The 20,823-nt window shown below is 39.9% G+C and overlaps 1 protein-coding gene across 4 annotated transcripts in view; it reads left to right on the forward strand.

Moving 5' to 3' along the window:
* The first annotated feature begins 1,973 nt into the window (after positions 1 to 1,973).
* snx20 (sorting nexin 20) overlaps positions 1,974 to 20,823 on the forward strand; it is a 35,322-nt gene continuing 16,472 nt past the window's right edge. Inside the window, exons 1-3 of one of the 4 annotated variants that reach the window (XM_063067444.1) lie at positions 8,208 to 8,343; positions 17,029 to 17,075; positions 20,347 to 20,533. In XM_063067444.1, the coding sequence (XP_062923514.1) occupies positions 20,359 to 20,533 (175 nt within the window). In that variant the 5' untranslated portion in view covers positions 8,208 to 8,343; positions 17,029 to 17,075; positions 20,347 to 20,358. Of the gene's footprint in view, positions 2,077 to 8,207; positions 8,344 to 17,028; positions 17,076 to 17,547; positions 17,647 to 20,346; positions 20,534 to 20,823 lie in introns of those variants that run through there. The other 3 variants (XM_063067445.1, XM_063067446.1, XM_063067447.1) reach the window with 3 other exon arrangements.

Genomic DNA, 20,823 nt, shown 5'->3' on the forward strand with positions numbered 1-20,823 from the left:
GGGTGCCGGGTTCACCGCGGAAGAACGATCGTATCCGGAACAGAGGGGTCACAGTCGGTGACCACAGCGGGATCAGAAGACATCAAAAGGTCTGCCCGAAACCAACTGCATCTCTCACTCTCTCTCTCTCCCCAACGGTACAGCAACAGCGATACTACGAACTGCACTAAACTGAACTGAACTCTGCTTCACTTAAAACTGATCATTTTACCCACAGACTGCGATAGAGCTTGGTTGATTCCTATTACTCTATTTCTGTGTATATGTGTGTATTATCATTGCTAACCTGTTACATTTATATCCTTGCGATTAGTGTACTGTATTACTTATTTCTTTAATAAAACTTTATTGGTACCAAAAAGGGATTAAATTTATAGGAGATTGTTTTGAACGAGGTATATTGATGTCATTTGAACAATTAAAGGATAAATATAAAATATCTAATAATACTTTCTTTTGTTACTTTCAATTAAGGGCTTACTTAAAAGGTAAGCTGGGTCAAACAATGTTTTTGCCAAAACCTAATGAAATTGAAATTTTAATTCAAAAAGGGAAAATTAAAAAATTTATTTCTTGTATGTATAATTTAATTCAAGAACAGACAATTAAACAAGGAACCCATAAGTCAAAGCAAAAATGGGAAACAGATCTGAATATTAATATTGATGAAACTAATTGGTCAAGACTTTGTCTTGACAGTATGACAAATACAATAAATGTTTGACTTAGATTAGTACAATATAATTTTTTACACCAATTATATATTACACCGCAAAAAATAAATAGATTAAATTCAAATCTATCTGATAAATGTTTTCGGTGTAATCAAGAAATGGGTACTTTTTTACATTCTACTTGGTCTTGTTTTAAAATTCAACCCTTTTGGATAAATTTAAGAATCTTATTGGAACAAATTACTGCAACTCAACTTCCACATAACCCTGTATTATTTTTATTAGGTGATATTGAAGGGATAAAACCGAAACTTAAATTGAATAAATATCAGAAAGAATTTATAAAAATTGCATTGGCAGTAGCTAAGAAGACTATAGCAGTTACTTGGAAATCTGATTCGTATTTAAGTATGGATCTTTGGAATAATGAAATGGCTAGTTCTATCCCACTCGAAAAAATTACTTATAATTTAAGAGATAAATATGTAACATTTTTGAATATTTGGCGCCCGTATTTACAAAAGATAGGATGGCATATTTAAGTGCTCCGATAAAGATTTTGGTCACTTGGGGAAAGTAACGAATAATTATACCAAATTTATTTTGAATCCCATGGAGCATGTGGAAACCTTCCAATACCCAGGCGGCTCTTTTCTTTTTTTTACTTTTTCTTTCTTTTTAGGTAGGAATATATTTGGGGGTGGGGAGGGTTAAGGGGAGGGGGGAGGGTAGATTCTTTTTTTTTCATGTATTCTTTTTGAAAATTCAATAAAAATTATATTACAAAAAAAAATAAAACTTTATTAGTTCCTAGTAATCACAGACTCCAACGGGCAATCCATTTCTGCTGGTTTGGCAACCCAGTTACGGGGTACGTAACAGGTGACATACCAAATCTCTTCAATCTCCTGACAAAGTTGCACCACTGGCATGAGAGTTTATGATTGCATCAATGTGTGGAGCCCAAGACTGATCCTTTGAGATGTTGATGCCCAGGAACTTAAAGTTGCTCACCCTTTCCACTGCAGACCCTTCAATGTGGACTGGCATGCGTTCTGATTTCCCCTTCCTGAAATCTGCAATCAGTTCCTTGGTCTCGTGGCCTGTGAGGTTGTTGTGGCAACTCCGCTCCACCAGCCAAATTGTTTCACTTCTGTACAACTCTTTGTCACCACTTGAGATTCTATCAACAAGTGGTGGTGTCTGTCATCTGCCTATTTATAGATGCCATTTGAGCGGCACTTAGCAACGCAGTCATGAATGGCGAGAGAATCGAGCAATCGAGCAGTGGGCTGAGCACACATCCTGTGTTGATTGTCAGCGAGGAGAAGGAGCAGTTATTACTAATCTACACTGACTGTGGTGTCCTGATGAGGAAGATAAGGATCAGTTTGCAGAGGAGGTAAGTGAGCTACAGAAGCTCAGGTTTTGAAGCTTGGTGATTACCACTGAGGGAATGAAGATACAGAACACAGAGCTGTAACTGATAGATAGCCAAACAGTACAGCGCAGGAGCAGGCCTTTCGACCCATGATATTGTGCCAAACTAATTAAATTAGTAATTATATGCCTAAATAAACTAATACCTCTGCCCACACAAGGTTTATTTCCCACATATTAATTGCCTAAGAACCTCTTAAGTTTCTCTATTATATTTGCCCCCACTACTAGCCCTTGCAGAGCACTCCAGCACCCAACATTCCCTGTGTAAAAAAAAACTTGCACATCGTCTTTGAACTTAACCCCTTTCACCTTAAATGCATGACCTCTGTTAAAAGGCAACTGTCATGGGCAAAATGTTAAAATCTTTTTTCTTTCTTTTTAAATCTTTTTATTAATTTTCAAAATTATAAACACAATAACAATGTTAATATAAAGAGAATGGAATAATCTTAAAATCTATTACAGGTGTCCCCTGCATTATCGGGTGGGGAGCTGTATTTCTAGAAACTGCCCAGATCGCAATTTTCCATAACATCATTTGCAGATGCGTCAAGAAATGCAAGTTGAAACAAAATAGATTTTGTGTTTTTTAAAAAATATTTTTACATAGTTTTGCGAGAGAGATATCTATTCCGTATCACAGATTTTTGATAGTTATTTATGAATTCCGTAAGGGTGAATTTCTGTTTCTTCTTGTGGGAGAATCTAGAACATTATTTAACTACTTTTCACAGATTGCTCAGTCAAGACAGAAATGACATAAATTTATTCTCCTTGAAGGACTGTGTATCTATATAATTCTCTTTGTCAAAAGATGGTAAAACAAGTCTATGAGTATTTTTAGGACACAGGTAGATGTATACTTGATAAGATAGAAGGTGAAAGCAGGAATACAGCATAAATGTTACAATGAGATCAGTCTTTAGTGCTGGAGGCTTGAAGTGTGTTGCTTAGATTTCCAGCCTCTGCAGATTTTTTGTTCTTGATTTCTATGTACCAGTCTAAGAATTACAATAATCATTCCCATTGTTTCCTAATTTCTATCCTGTTTTGAAGTTACTTTGCTATTCTTCCACAGTTCCATATCCTATATTGTTTAAGTAGTCCCCTGTGATACCAGGTAATCAATGTTGTGAAATGAATACCACATTTCCTGTATTTCCCACATTCACCAAGTGTTTCAACCTCAAAGGACTTGGTTACATCTGTCAAGCAAAATCTTCAATTTTGAATTTAAGTGCTGACTGCTTCTAATATTTATTTTTCTTCAAACCATTTGACAGTATCAACTAATGGTGGTATAGCGAAGCACTTCGGAGAAATTAATTTTTGAAACTTTTAGAGAGGCAAGTGTGAAACAAAATTCTTTTTCAGTAGGATTCATAATCTGTCAGTGCTGAAATGAACAAGGTGAATGCTTTAGTTGCATGAAAGATGAGAGTTTAAACCATGGTGCCTATTGAATTTTTCATCTGTTGGAATGCATTTCTGGCTGACTTTTAACAATATCTCCCATATGGGATATAGTCAACAAATAAAATCTGTAAGGTTCGTTGACTTTGATAATTGCTGACAATATAGTAATATAAGATCTGTTTCAAAATCAGAATCAGGTTTATTATCACCGGCATGTGATGTGAAATTTGTTAACTTAGCAGCAGCAGTTCAATGCAATACATAATCTAGCAGAGAAAAAAGAAATAATAATAAATAAAGTAATAATAATAAATAAACAAGTAAATCAATTACGTATATTGAATAGATTTTAAAAAACGTGCAGAAACAGAAATATTGTATAAGTGAGGTAGTGTCCAAAGATTCAATGTCCATTTAGGAATCGGATGGCAGAGGGGAAGAAGCTGTTCCTGAATCATTGAGTGTGTGCCTTCAGGCTTCTGTACCTCCTACCTGATGATAACAGTGAGAAAAGGGTATGCCCTGGGTGCTGGAGGTCCTTAATAATGGATGCTGCCTTTCTGAGACAATGCGCCCTAAAGATGTCCTGGGTACTTTGTACGCTAGTACCCAAGATGGAGGTGACTAAATTTACAACCTTCTGCAGCTTCTTTCGGTCCTGTGCAGTAGCCCCTCCATACCAGACATTGATGCAGACAGTCAGAATGCTCTCCATGGTATAACTATAGAAGTTTTTGTGTGTATTTGTTGGCATGCCAAATCCCTTCAAACTCCTAATAAAGTATAGCTGCTGTCTTGCCTTCTTTATAACTACATTGATATGTTGGGACCAGGTTAGCTCCTCAGAGATCTTGACACCCAGGAACTTGAAGTTGCTCACTCTCTCCACTTCTGATCCCTCTATGGGGATTGGTATATGTTCCTTCATCTTAACCTTTCTGAAGTCCACAATCAGCTCTTTTGTCTTACTGACATTGAGTGCCAGGTTGTTGCTGTGGCACCATTCCACTAGTTGACATATCTCACTCCTGTTCGCCCTCTCGTCACCACTTGAGATTCTACCAACAATGGTTGTATCATCAGCAAATCTATAGATGGTATTTAAGCTATGCCTAGCCACACAGTCATGTGTATATAGAGAGTAGAGCAGTGGGCTAAGCACACATCCCTGAGGTGTGCCAGTGTTGATCGTCAGCAAGGAGGAGATGTTCAATTATAGAGGGAGGTACAGAGAACCAGGCTCCGCAACTTCTCAGTCAGGGTTGTGGGAATGATGGTATTAAATGCGGAGCTATAGTCAATGAAAAGCATCCTGACATAGGTGTTTATGTTGTCCAGGATGTTTAAAGCCGTGTGGAGAGCCATTGAGATTATGTCTGCCATTGACCTATTGTGGTAAAAGGCAAATAGCAATGGGTCCAGGTCCTTGCTGAGGCAGGAGTTCAGTCTAGTCATGACCAACCACTGAAAGCATTTCATCACTGTCAATGTGAGTGCTACGAGGCGATAGTCATTAAAGCAGCCCACATTATTCTTCTTAGGCACTGGTATAATTGTTGCCTTTTTGAAGCAAGTGGGAATTTCTGCCTGTAGCAGTGAGAAGTTGAAGATGTCCCTGAATACTCCCGCTCGTTGGTTGGCACACATTTTCAGAGCCTTACCAGGTACTCCATCGGGACCTTCCACCTTGTGAGGGGGTTCACTCTCTTTAAAGACAGCCTAACATCGGCCTCTGAGACGGAGATCACACGGTCATTTGTGCTGAAATTGATGGTGCATAACTTCATTTTGCCTCTTCCAAACTTTTGCCCATTTGAGCAATTGTCCACTATCTTTTCAGTTTCTTGTCTGGTCAATAGTCATGCCATGCAGCATATTGTTGAGGGCTTGGCAATGTTCACAACGAGGTAACTAAAAACATGGCCAACCTTTGCTGCATCCTACCATTGTTATAACAAGTTACATTGAATATCTTGTCTCTGTGATGTTCATCCAATATAATCAGGTCCTTGCAGTGCACTTGGAATTTATTACCTTCTGACACTGCTAATCTTAATTCTGACAACAATATGCAACAAATATTAATCATTAATTATTGCTCAGGTATAATGTCTAAATTGTGCATAGAACTCAAATTGAATTTGTTCAGATAGATTAATTGCCTTTATTCATAGTCATAGTGACATATGGGGGCAGTGGCTGGGAACGGAGCCAAGTGCAAGACACAGACACTGAAGTACTAGCGGCAGGACTAGGATACAGGGCAATGGCAAGGACATGGACAGGAAAACCAGGAACCTGGAACAGGACTGGACAAAAGAGCTAGGAGCCCGGGCTTGGACTCCGCGCCAGAGACTGGACAAGCACCCAGTACCTGGGTCTTGCCTCTGGCTTGGACCCCAGAGCTAGGCAAGGACGAGGCTTGGCAGGCAGGCAGGACGAAGCTGGAGTCTTCAGGCTAGAAGCTAGAGGCTAGATTCTTGGCTTGGCTTGGCAAGAGGTGAGAGGCGAGGCTGGAGGCAGGCAGGCAGGAGACTTGAGGTGAGGCTGGAGGCAGGCAGGCAGGAGACTTGAGGCGAGGCTGGAGGCAGGCAGGCAGGAGACTTGAGGCGAGGCTGGAGGCAGGCAGGCAGGAGACTTGAGGCGAGGCTGGAGGCAGGCAGGCAGGAGACTTGAGGCGAGGCTGGAGGCAGGCAGGCAGGAGACTTGAGGCGAGGCTGGAGGCAGGAGGCAGGAGACGAGGCTTGGCAGGCTCCTCCTGGGCAGGGCACGGATCACCACCCGACAGAGGCAAGGGACAGGAAGGGACAGAACCAACCCCAGGTAACGGCAAGACAGCCTGGCTTACCTGGGCGGAGGCAAGGGACAGGAAGGGACAGAACCAACCCCAGGTAACGGCAAGACAGCTTGGCTTACCTGGGCAGAGGCAAGGGACAGGAAGGGACAGAACCAACCCCAGGTAACGGCAAGACGGCCTGGCTTACCTGGGTGGAGGCGAGGGACAGGAAAGGAGCTAGGTACAGGGTGGCTCCAGGACCAGACAGCAAGACAAGGCAAGGCTACTGGCAAAGCAAGGTGAGACAGAACTCCATGCAAGGTGAGAGTTACCGGCAAGACAAGGCAGGGCTTCAGGCAAAGCAAGGCGAGACAGAACTTCAGGCGAGGCGAGAGTTGCCGGCAATACAAGGCAGGGCTTCAGGCGAGGAAACAGAAGGCAGGGGAAGGGATACAAGGAGTAAGGACAAGAACAATCCAGCAGCCACACCCTGGTCTCTGGAGGTATTTATGTAGCCAGCCCCAACGAGCTTCAGCTGCCTCAATTAGCTCAACAAGGACAGAAACAGGGTAGATAGGAAAACCTGGAGCAAGGGTGAATGGACCGGACCATGAACCGGAATATGGACTTCACGGACCGGACTATGACACACAGTCATAGTCATACTTTATTGATCCTGGGGGAAATTGGTTTTCGTTACAATTGCACCATAAATAATTAAATAGTCATAAAACCATAAATAATTAAATAGTAATATGCAAATTATGCCAGGAAATAAGTCCAGGACCAGCCTATTGGCTCAGGGTGTCTAACCCTCCAAGGGAGGAGTTGTTAGTGTTGCTCCTTCTCTCTGCATTTGTTCCTCCTCTTCTGCCTCCAGCTTTCCTCACTCATTTGTACAGCTGAGAAAACAGACCCTTTGGCATAACTTTCCCATGCTAAGTTGCCTAATTGCATAGTCCTATTTGCCTCTCTAAACTTAAGAAATGAACTCAGGTTTGTCATCTTTTGGAGGGGCACGTCCATAAGTCCTTAACGAAATGAATGTGCACTTTCTGCTTTGGTTTAGATCGAGGGCTTCCAACCTGGGGTCCACCGACCCTTTGCTAAATGGTATTGGTCCATGGCATAATAAAGGTTGGGAACCCCTGGTTTAGATGATTATTGGTTGACAATTATTATTGTCTCATTGTGAACACTCTAACATTGAGCTGCTTTTAAATGATATCCCATGAATGGATGATGGGAAACAAAGTATTGAGCTTTTCCATCTTACATTTGAAGTATTTTACATGACCAAGTCTAAATTTGAGCTTTATATTTGTCCTTAACTGAAAAGTCTTGCTAGGCTTTTCAGAATGTTACGGATTTTATAACCATTGCTCAACATGATTTGATGCCAATTGTTATCAGCAAGTCATTGAAACTTGCTGTTGGGCAAGGGGCAGCTTTCTCTTAAGATTTTAAATACACTATTTATAAATTAGTGAGAGCACGAAATGGACACTCGCTGGCTGATAATTAATTGGAAGTACTACTAATAATTTTGCTCTAAGCAATGCTTCAATAGTTTTGCTCTAAGTAGTATTTTAAAGCATGAAGATACATTTAAATGAGATTACAACATCCTAAAAGCTTATAAAAGCATAAAGCTTCCTATGACACATTGTTATACCACTTGTCCATGATGGCGATCAAATAAAAATGGTATAATTGCTCCAGGTTTATCACTGCCATCATAAATCTAAATCAGGTTGTAAATGTTCTGAATGGGTTCAATATCTCTTTAAAATAACTGACAAAGAACACTTTTACTTTGCATAAGCTCCTCCTTTACGGGAGGTCAGAGGAACTGGACACTATTTTTGTATTTCCTGCAAACATGTGAACGCCTTGTCTTTATCAAAACTGCCAGCATCTACAGAAATGTGTTTCAGTTATATAAAGCTGGAATTGTACTTTATTTGTTTACATCTAATACCGCAACTATTTCCAGGTACGGGTCTGTTCTGAACTTCCAGGAAGACATTAAAGGTTAGTTTAAGCTTTGAATTCAGTGCTTCCTATTTTGGAGATTACAATAAAGAAAATATATTGCAACAATATAGTTAAAGGCTAAAATTTTTCTTCACTTCCTTAGTATTTAACAAATACTTTTTTGATCCTACTTGTCTTGATTTAACATATTTTGAGTTCTTCATTACTGCATATTTTAAGGAAATTTTACTGAACAATTGAGTTACATAGTTTTATCATGAGTGAGAGGCACCCATAGGTTTGAACAATACAGTGATGACTCAGTTATGGCCGTGACAAGGTAGCTGGAACTCACAGTTACAGTAGAGATCTTAGCTTAAGTTACATGTTTCTTATCTCTAAATAACACTTAAATAGAATTTCAAACAATCATTTTTGTGCATGTAATAATTTTATATATATTAAAATTATTACATGCACAAAAATGATTGTTTGAAATGATTGTTTTCAGAAACTAAGGAAAAACAAATTACATTTATACTTTACATAAGCTCCTGTTTCCTTGCAAGATATGATAAGAATTACTACAATTAAAAGGCACAAGGCTTTTTTATTATTTCTTCCAAAACTGTAGTCTTTTTATCATAATTGCATCCACATAAATATGAAGGGAAGAAATAGTACCGGCGGTATGTCATGTGGTCTTTAAACCTGTTCCATCATTTACTAAGATTTTGATTGATCTGATCTTGTTCTCCGCTCTACTTTCCTCCTGTTTTTTTTTTATAACATTGACTTCCTTGTAAATCTGTACATTTAAAAAATCTGTATGAGCTTAAGTTGGATGACTCACACTCCACAACTCCCTCATGCAGAGATTTCCAAAGACTTGTGAACCTCCAGGAGAAGAAATTACTCCTCCTGTGCTTCTTAGATTGGCAACCACTTACTTAGGGATCCATGCCCCCTTGTTCCAAATAGCTATTCTTGGGGAAAAACACACGAAGCATCTATGTTGTAAGGCCCCCTCATAACACATTCTGTGGCCATTATATTAGGCACCTCCTGTTTGCGGTCTTCGGCTGCTTTAACTCATTCACTTCAGGGTTCAAAGTGCTCTGTGTTCAGAGATGCTCTTCTGCACACTATTGTTATAATGTGTGGTTATTTGACCTACCGTCACCTTCCAGTCAGCTCGAACCAGTCCGGCTATTCTCCTGTGACCTCTCTTGTCAACAAGGTATTTTCAAACACTGAACTGCCACTCACTGGATTTTTTTTCTGTTGCTTTTCGCACAGTTCTCACTCTCAGACACTAGAGACTGTTGTTCATGAAAATCCCGGGACATCAGCATTTTCAGAGATCCTCAAACCAACCCGTCTGGCACCAACAATCATCCACAGTCAAAATCACTTAGATCACATTTCTTCCCCATTCTGATGTTTGGTCTGAACAACAACTGAACCCCTTGATCATGTCTGCACACTTTTTTGCATTGAGTTGCTGCTATATGATGGGCTGATTAGAAATTTGCATTAATAAGCAGGTTTACAGGTATCCCTAATAAAGTGGCCACTGAGTTATTATACGCTTCAACATGATCAGCTCTTTTTCTTCTAAACTCCAATGGTACAGACCCAAAATATTTAGTAGACAATCTCTTCGTCCAGGAATCAAACTGGCTAATCTTCCCTAAACTACTTCCAATGCACATTTATTATTCCCTAAATAGATAGACCAAAACTGTACACAATGCTTCAGGTGCAGTTTTATCTAAACCTTAGTTGGAGCAAAACTTCTCCATTTTTACATTTTCTTTACTTTAAAGACCTACATTCCATTTGCCTTTCCGCAACTTTTGCTGTACAATCATTCTAATCTTTTGTGATTGTCATACTTATTTTATAGACAATAGACAATAGGTGCAGGGGTAGGCCATTCGGCCCTTCGAGCCAGCACTGCCATTCACTGTGATCATGGCTGATCATCCACAATCAGTACCCCGTTCCTGCCTTCTCTCCATATCCCTTGACCCCACTATCATTAAGAGCTCTAACTAACTCTTTCTTGAAAGCATCAAGAGAATTGGCCTCCACTGCCTTCTGAGGCAGAGCATTCCACAGATCCACAACTCTCTGGGTGAAAAAGTTTTTCCTCAACTCCATTCTAAATGGCCTACCCTTTATTCTTAAACTGTGGCCTCTGGTTCTGGACTCCCCCAAAATCGGGAACATGTTTCCTGCCTCTAGCGTGTCTAATCCCTTAATAATCTTATATGTTTCAATCAGATCCCCTCTCAGCCTTCTAAATTCCAGTGTTTACAAGCCCAATCGCTCCAATCTTTCAACATATGACAGTCCCGCCATCCCGGGAATTAACCTTGTGAACCTGTGCTGCACTCCCTCAATAACAAAAATGTCCTTTCTCAAGTTTGGAGACAATACTTAAGGTGTGGTCTCACCATGGCCCTGTACAACTGCAGAAGGACCTCTTTGCTCCTATACTCAACTCCCCTTGTTATGAAGGCTAACATGCCATTAGCTTTCTTCACTGCCTGCTGTACCTGCATGCTTACTTTCAGTGACTGATGAACAAGGACACCTAGATCTCATTGTACTTCCCTTTTCCTAACTTGACACCATTCAAATAGTAATCTGCCTTCCTGTTTTTGCCACCAAAGTGGATAACCTCACATTTATCCACATTAAATTGCGTCTGCCATGCATCTGCCCACTCACCCAACCTGTCCAAGTCATCTTGCAACATCCTCCACACATTTCACACTGCCACCCAGCTTAGTGTCATTTGCAAATTTGCTAATGTTACTTTCAATCCCTTCATCTAAATCATTAATGTATATTGTAAATAGCTGCGGTCCCAGAACTGAGCCTTGTGGTACCCCACTAGTCACTGTCTGCCATTCTGAAAGGGACCCGTTAATCCCTACTCTTTGTTTCCTGTCTGCCAACCAATTTTCTATCCATGTCAGTACCCGATCCCCAATATCATTTGCTCTAATTTTGCCCACTAACCTCCTATGTGGGACCTTATCAAAGGCTTTCTGAAAGTTCAGTTACACTACATCCACTGGCTCAACCTTGTCCATTTTCATAGTTACATCCTCAAAAAATTCCAGAAGATTAGTCAAGCATGACTTCCCCTTCGTAAATCCATGCTGACTCGGACCGATCCTGTTACTGCTATCCAAATGTGCCGCTATTTCATCCTTTATAATTGACTCCAGCATCTTCCCCACCACTGATGTCAGACTAGCTGGTCTATAATTGCCTGTTTTCTCTCTCCCTCTTTTCTTAAAAAGTGGGATAACATTAGCTACCTCCAGTCCTCAGGAACTGATCCTGAATTTATAGAACATTGGAAAATAATTACCAATGCGTCCACGATTTCTAGAGCCACCTCCTTAAGTACCCTGGGGTGCAGACCATCAGGCCCTGGGGATTTATCAGCCTTCAATCCCATCAGTCTATCCAACACCATTTTCTGCCTAATGTGAATCTCCTTCAGTTCCTCCGTTACCCTAGGTCCTCCGGCCACTATTACATCTGGGAGATTGTTTGTGTCTTCCTAGTGAAGACAGATCCAAAGTACCTGTTCAACTCATCTGCCATTTCCTTGTTCCCCATAATAAATTCACCCGTTTCTGTCCTCAAGCGCCGAACTTTGGTCTTAACTAATTTTTTCCTCTTCACATACCTAAAGAAGCTTTTACTATCCTCCTTTATATTCTTGGCTAGCTTGCCTTTGTATCTCATCTTTTCTCCCCGTATTGTCTTTTTAGTTATCCTCTGTTGCTCCTTAAAAGTTTCCCAATCCTCTGGCTTCCTGCTCATCTTTGCTATGTTATACTTCTTCTCTTTTATTTTTGTACTGTCCTTGACTTCCTTTGTCAGCCACGGTTGCCCCTTACTCCCCTTAGAATCTTCTTCCTCTTTGGAATGAACTGATCCTGCACCTTCTGTATTATTCCCAGAAATACCTGCCAATTTTGTTCCACTGTCACCCTGCTAGGGTATCTTTCCAGTCAACTTTGGTCAGCTCCTCCCTCATGGCTCCATAGTCCCCTTTGTTCAACTGCAATACTGACACTTCCAATTTTCCCTTCTTCCTCTCAAATTGTAGATTAAAACTTATCATATTATGGTCACTACCTCCTAATGGCACCTTTACCTCGAGTTCCCTTATCAAATCCGGTTCATTACACAACACTAAATCCAGAATTGCCTTCTCCCTGGTAGGTTCCAGTACAAGCTGCTCTAAGAATCCATCTCGGAGGCACTCCACAAGCTCCCTTTCTTTGGGTCCAGTACCAATCTGATTTTCCTAGTCTACCTGCATGTTAAAATCCCCCATAACAACGGTAGCATTACCTTCGTGACATGCCAATTTTAACTCTTGATTCAACTTGCACCCTATATCCAGGCTACTGTTTGGGGACCTGTAGATAACTCCCATTAGGGTCTTTTTGCCCTTACAATTTCTCAGTTCTATCCATTCTGACTCTACATCTCCTGATTCTATGTCACCCCTCGCAAGGGACTGAATTTCATTCCTCACCAACAGAGCCACCCCCCCCCCCGCCCACCTGTCTGTCCTTTCGATAGGACATATACCCTTGAATATTAATTTCCTAGCCCCGGTCTTTTTGCAGCCATGTCTCTGTTATTCCTACAACATCATACTTGCCAATTTCCAACTGTGCCTCATGGTCATCCACTTTATTTCTTATACTTCGTGCATTCATATATAATACTTTTAATCCATTACTCCCCTCACCTTTCACATCGATTCCTATAGCACTTGGCCATACTCTCCGATTCCTTCCTGAGCTTTCTGCCCTGTTAATTCTGTTGTCTTTATTCTGTTTTCTCTCCATTTAAATAAATTATGACTACTCATTTTTATATCAAAATGAACAACTTCATGCAGTATTTTATCACATTATATTCCATCAGCCAAATTCTATCGCAATTCCCTTAATATGTCCACATCTCTGTTTAGAATCTTTATTCTCCTCCCCACAACTTGCTTTCCCACCCAGTTTTGCACAACCAGTAAATTTGGTCCAGTATACTCAATCGCTTCATATCTGTCATTAATTAAGTTTGTAATTAGTATTTACCCCTGGACTAATCCTTGTAACATGAAACTAGTTATAGCTTGTCAATCTGAAAATGACCTTCTATATCTGGATTTTCTGTTTTGTATTATTTAGCCAATACTCCAGTCATGTTAATTTATTAGGAACAATGCCACAAATTCTTGCCCTTCTCCAGTAACCTTTCATATGACATTTTATGGAATGATGTCTGAATACCTTTGAAGCCTTGAAGCACAATTCACTTGTTTATAGCTAAAATCACTGTGGTTGCAAAGTGAAATCTGTAACAGTGTGCATTTTAAAATTGTTCCAGAAGCCAATGTCAATCAGGTGAAAGTGGCACATGCTTAGGTGAAAGAGAAATTCTGGCAGAAGTATTGAGTTTTTGCATGCATCCTGACTACTTTTTTTCTAAAAGCATCTTCCCTTTAAATGGATCCGTTTGCACCTGAAAGCTTATTGTTTCCCCTTTTCGAGCTTGCTTTTGGCAGCACAGCCTCAGAACTGTGTGCTTTTGTGAGTGCTGATGCCAAATAGCCACTTTTAATGCAAGTTTCAAAGAGCTTTTTGAATGTCATCTGAGCTCACACCCACCATTAGCAGATGGCCACACAAGCATGTTTACCTCTAAGTCTGAATAACAAAAATATCATCCGTGGGATTTGTGGTAGCTGTTTTCTTTTATTAGATCAATTAATTGAATACTATTATGACTCTCTGCCTCATAGAATATAGCACAGGCAGGTGTTTAATCAAAATGGTTCAGTACATCAGAAGTAAAAGGGGACTCGTGTGACACTGGCAATATGCCACACATTTCTGAGCCACTTTGGAATGTGTATACTGAAAGATAAGAACAAGTTTTGTTTCCGTTGTTGAAACAGTGTCAGGAAGTACTGTGACGGGTACTGTGCAAAAAAAAAGCTGATGGGATTGATTTCTCTGTCAAGACCATAGAAGTGACAAGAAAACCTGACCTTTATCCCAGAGAAGACATCATCTTAGACAGATACATATGATTATTTGAGGAAAAATGTTAATCCAAACCATATCAAAAGGTACAGGTTTAAACTACAGCAGGTGCAGTTAAAGTTCATGAATTATTTGTTTGAATAAAGGCTGGATAACACATGAAATAAGCTTCCGGATAGTAGGGGCAAAAATCTTGAAATTAATTTATAATGACTGATTGTGCGGTGGAACCAGTTTTATTCCTAAAGAATGAAGCCAGGGGTTCAAATCTTTTACAGTCATGATTCAATTCATTAACTCTGAATATGAAAAGTCACTGCACTTCACTAATAGCTTCTACCATTGGACAGTGGTCTTTCCTGTAGAAAACTGAAAGATTGGCTGATAGAGGGCTGTGAAATGTTAAAGGAATTTGAGAGGGTAGGTGCACATAGTGATTTCAAAGCTGGGTACCATAAGTATAACTTAAATCCAATGAGACATTCACAGACATCCCACCCTGGAAAAACTCATTTCCGGGAGGTAGCACCATCAATTTGTGGGAGACTCCCCGGAGAGGTGGGATGTCTGCAATAGAGTAGCTCCTTAGCAGCTAGTCAGCTAGTTTAAATAACGTTAGCTATGCTAATGAACGAATGGCACCTGTTAAAACTCACCTCATCACGTCTTTTACCGTCTTAACCCACCATGGGCAATAGAAAAGTCACTGTTGCAAACAGTGCAGCGAGCAACACTGTCATTATTTTTGACCCCTGTTAGGCAGGGGTACACTTTAGTGTAGTCTGGGGTGATGTACGTTTTATATATTTTTTGGAACACTCTGCCATGGCGCGCTCTCGCTCGCGCGCTCTCTCTCTCTCGTGGTCACTCTCGCGCTCTCTCTTGCTTTCTCTCGCTCGCTCTCAAAAAAATTGATTTCTGTGATATTGCATATAATTTGCGGGCATCAGGGAGCCACTATTAATATGCGGGAGACTCCCGGAACTTCCGGGAGAGGTGGGATGTCTGCATTCAGCAGAGACTCTTCAGTCAGTGAGTGGTTGGAATGTGAAATAAACTGCTGTACAGTATAGGTAAGGTGAATAGCATAGATGCTTTTATGAGAAATCTAGATGAGAACGTGGGAGAGAAAAGGATGGAAGAGCATGTTGATAGGGTGCATTGTAGTAAAGTGTGAGGATGGGTGGATGGAACATAAACACTAGCTTGGACCAGTATAGTCAAATGGACCATGTCATGGCATTCCACGTAATAATACAGTCACCTCTGATGATGTGAGCTTACTTACTTGCATCAAGTTTTGATACATATGTGATCAAATATTTTTACTCTCCTGTATCACATTAGCTCAAAATTCCAACTTCAACATTCAAAGTAAATTTATAATGAAGTAACGTTTGTACATATACATTACCATATACAACTTTGATATTCATTTTCTTGAAAGTATTTACAGGGAAAAAAAGAAATACAGTAGAATTTATGAAAAACCATACAGAAGCAGACAAAGACTGATAAACAACCAACGTGCAAAAGAAGACATACTGTGCAAATAAAAAATAATACTGAGGACATGAGTTGTAAGGAGTCCTTGGAAGTGAGTCTATATGTCATTGAAATAATTGGTGATGGAAGTTATCCACACCGGTTCAGGAGTCTGATGGGAGGGTAATAACTGTTCCTAAACATGCTATGCTGGCACTGAAATGCATGGCAACAGTTGCAGCTTCCCCCAGCACATCCCTAACTGCATTGCTTATTGATGCAAAATAATGCATTTCACTGTATGTTCTGACACTTCGACGTACTCGGAATCTGCATCAGAATCTGGTGGCGTGGGACCTAAGGCTTCTGTATCTTCTGCCCGATGGTAGTAGTGAGGAGAGGGCATGGCCTGGATATTGGGGGTTTGATGACGGTGCACATCAAAGAGATTTGTGACCTTTGAATGAAGTTTAATGAACCTTCTCTTCATGTGTACGGATTTCAAATTGTGGTATGTTACTTGTACTCAGCAAATTGATTCATCCACCCTTAAAGCAGCTCATCGATGATGATTTATTAGAAACATCCATTTTCATCCAGGTCAAAATACAAGCTGCTGGAGGAATGTCAGGCAGCATCTGTCATGAGAAATAAACAGTCAGCTTTCCAAGTCAAGCCCCTTCAATGAATATCCAACATTTCAGGTCAAGTTCCTTCAGTGGCTCATTTTTTGCTCTGGTTTCCACCGTCTGCAGCTTCTTATATTTTTATTTAGGTCAAACTGCCTTCTTAACAATCTATTACTTATTGCTAATTGATTTAACAAAAAGTACTTTGTAGGCTGGATCATAAGCGCAAGAAATTCTGCAGATACTGGAAATCCAGAGCACACAGACATAATGTTGGAGGAACTCAGCAGGTTAGGCCACATCTACAGAGAAGAATAAACAGTTGACATTCTGGCCAAGTCCAAGGGGTTCAGTCTGAATCGTTGACTATTCATTCCCCTCCATAGATGCTGCCTGACCTTGTGAGTTCCTCCAGTATTTTGTGTGTGTTGTTGTGGGCTGGATAATAAGTACTCACAGATCTAACTTGGTTTTGTGATAGTGGCTAAGCTTGGATATGGTTAATATAAGACTCACAATATTTCTGTTTCCCTCAGCCTGATGATGTGGAAAGATTCTGTGCCTACTCAACTGATCATAAAAGGTAGCATTAGTACTTTTTAAATCCACTTTTATAGAACCTTCACAAGATTATTAGCAGTATTTACATAAAATGCTTAAAGATTAATAAATGTTCTTTTGTGTGGGCATCCAGGAAGTGTATGAGTGCATGCAAAACTCAGACATCTGGATATGTATGTCCCTTTCATCTAATGCACAAATAAGTTTGCACTATCAGAAATCTGGAACTGTTGACAAAAGCTCTCTTTTAGCAGAATCACTTCCCATTTTTACAATCTATTTTTATATGTTTGATTGATGCGTTCAAGTCATTGTAATTACCATGCTTATCAGAAGGCGTAGACCTCCTGGTTGGCTGGAGAGTTGGTTATTATGGGTTTCTTACAACCAAAGAAAATTATTACTTGAAAATTATAGCCAACAGAGAGACAAGGTTAGGAGAATGTAACTAAAAGATGTTCTCCTTAATTTTAAAGTTAAATGAGGATTGAAGAGGAATGTTGACATTAGAGAGGAGAAATCTTTTCAGCAATTCAGGACAACAGGGTTTGGCAGACTTCTCTAGGTGATTGATCAGATAATTGCATCACCAGGTATGTAGTGCCGACTCTCTAGTGACTCTGCAACACAATGGCTGGCCATTTTGGAAAATTCAAGGCTGCTGAGTATTTGCAATAAAGTATTTCGGAATAGGATTGATGTGGAGGAACTGCGAATGAAATGCTTACTAGCTTATTAAATCAATGGATGATGATGTAAAGAGGAGAAGTGTGAGTCGGTGTCACAGATCAAGACCCTCACTTCCTTTTGGCTTCATAATCAATGCTTAATATAAGACTTAATATAATATACTTTTAAAAGATGTTCCCAGTATAGACAGTATTTACGTCATTATTTTGATAGATATCAATGTTTCTCTACAAATCTATGTTGAGCATATTTGCTAAGACTGTCATTAAGGATATAACAATGCTTACACAATCCGTGTGTAAGATCTCTTGAGAGGGAGGATGGGTTGGGGATAGGGTGTGAAGGCTAGTAAAATATAAGGGCAGTGATCAGTATGACATAGCAGGATGGGCTCAGAAGTTCAGTGGCATGAGAAAAATTCCATGGAGTCACAATCGCATGTCACGCACATGCACACATCAGTTGGACCTGCTGCAAGATGTATCTGAAAATGGCACATGTACTGCACATTCATAATTCATCCATCCAGAAATACACCTATGACACATAGTGCAACAGTATTTAAGGTTTACACTGGATGCTTTCACCATGCCCCTTTTTGGCTGTGGATTTCAGTACAAAACTGGTCAGTAGTGTTCACTAGACCCACTAGCTGAAGTGAAGAATCTGGGATTCAGTGCCCCAGTGACAACCCTTAATTCAACTTGGCAGATGAAGAATGACAGTGTACTGCTTGAGAAAATGTTTTTAGTGACAGTTTTTGCTTTTATGTCAGACTTTTAATCCTGGGGAGAATTATTCCAAACAACAATCTGCAAGGAATTAAGACTATATATACCTAAGACACAAAGGTAATTCTGAAGGATGGTTGTGTGTTATAATGAGCTCTTTGGGCTTGTTTTGGGAGCCAGAGAGTGTTGACCTCCAAGGTTTTTAAGAGAACCTCAAATGCTTAATTGTTGTTTAATGAGAGTTGTTAATCATTTAGAGTTCCCTGTGATTTTTCTCATGTGACTCACTCTTTGTAATGTCTCTTTGTGCATTCTTGTTAAACTTGTTAAGTTTATTTTGCTAGACTCAGGGACTCCATGTTACTTGTATTATTTAAGTGGACGCCTGATTAGCACTAATCGCAGGGTCCTAATTTTGAGAATGTTACATCTCGTGGTGTCGCTCAGCTGAGTTACTGATGATCTGTTGGAATTCTTATGAATAATGTCTGTTTGCTGTATTTACATTGGAGTCTGTCTTTCCTCTGCACTGGGATTCTGAGATTGCCATCACACATCATGACATGCGTTTTACCATTGTTCAGGCATAGTTCCTTTTTTTGTCTGCTGGTTTAACACTGTACATCTTGGCAGAAATATATAAGATCAACAAAAAACACTGACTGATATTGGCAGCTACCTATTTTGAATACCACTGGTATGTATCTGTTATGCGAATAGAACAGCACATTATAACTTAATAAGTTGTATGAGGCATTCTGCTGAGTTATGATTAAATTTTGGAACCAAATTTATATTTCTGATTGCACTTGATAAAATATTTCATGATGTACATATATATATCATCCTCACATTAACTTGTTGAATTGGAGTTTTCATTCAGTTAAAATTATCTCCTCTCCCAAGAACAGAAACCTGAGTAGACCACTTGGCTCACTGTGCCTGCCTTGGCATTTAATAAGTGCATGTAATAGGAATAAAAGGAAAGTGGCCATGCCATCTTCTCATTGCTACCACCAGGGAGGAGGTACAGGAGGCTGAAGACAGACTCTCAATGTTTCAGAAACAGCTTCTTCCCCTCAGCCATCAGATTCCTGAATGGCCCGTGAACTCAGGAGATTAAACAGAATGATTTACAAAATCACTGTTGTTGTGCAAAGGCAATGTGAATATAGTATCAAACCACTGGAATTATTATTGAGAGAAATCAAATGACTTTTTTTCCATACATATTTAGGGCCCTCTGCACTCAAAGAATATTTGAAGATACCAATATCATTTGCACGCGAAGCCAGTTGTAATGCAGGCAGACCCCGCCAGAAGAGCAAGGCTTGGAGTTTCTTAATGCTGCCTTTAAGCCTCACTATTGCAACAGTGGCAAGCTGTGAACATTAATGCGCTGCTTGCTGCTCTGGAGCTTCTGAATTTTGACTATATTCCGGAAGATTGCAAAGCATCTGCCTAATTTGCCACAGCTCAATGCTGCGGAATTCTCTGCAGTATGTTAAGTATTCTGAATTTCATTCTGACCTCCCATGTGTCGGCTCTGTGACTACAGAGGTTTCCTCTGCATTCTCTGTTTTCCTCCCACATTTCAGATACGTGTTGATGTTAACTTCCTCTAGTGCAGATGGGTAAAAGGAGAGTCTAAGTTCATTGGTATTGAAGGAATTGTTCTGAGAGCTTGGCAGAGACTCAGTGAACCAAATAACCTTCTTCTATGCTCCAAGTAAATATCTGAGAGTAAAAATGTTTTCACATAGTTTTAAATTTACCCAATTATCAGATGTGGAATATTAATTTCAATGAATTATTGATTAGAAAGTCTGAGTTAAATTAAACAACATAATCTTGTGTTTTTACATGTTGCAGGTTATTACAAGAATGGAACGCAACAACATTGATCACATCAGCAAACTAGAGAAATTGTCATTGAGCAATGAACACTCAGCAACAACTTGTGGTAACAAGGACGAGAGCGTTTCTGTTGCTGGAGGCATAGATACACAAGCACAAAGACGCAATCCAATGGACAGAGTCTCACCACACAACAAAGCAGGTAAAAAAAATGATGTCAGATCAGAAGATATTTTCACTGCTAAAGTTAAGATCAAGTTGTTCAATATAAAACTACTGAACAGTTTGAGAGCATCCCTACTTTATACATATGTCATCTATGGGGCCTAAACTTGACTTAGGTTGAATATCACCTTGGCAGACTCTATAAGTGCAATTAACTAGCCTGATATTTCTGTCTTTGGATTGAAGAGTATCTGGACCCCATCCATTTATTTTAGTAGATGGAAAATCATGGACCCCTGATCGCCAGGAGTAAGAAATCCTAACAGA

The sequence above is a fragment of the Mobula hypostoma genome, chromosome 14 (genome assembly GCF_963921235.1).
Source record: "Mobula hypostoma chromosome 14, sMobHyp1.1, whole genome shotgun sequence".
Lineage (NCBI taxonomy): Eukaryota > Metazoa > Chordata > Chondrichthyes > Myliobatiformes > Myliobatidae > Mobula > Mobula hypostoma.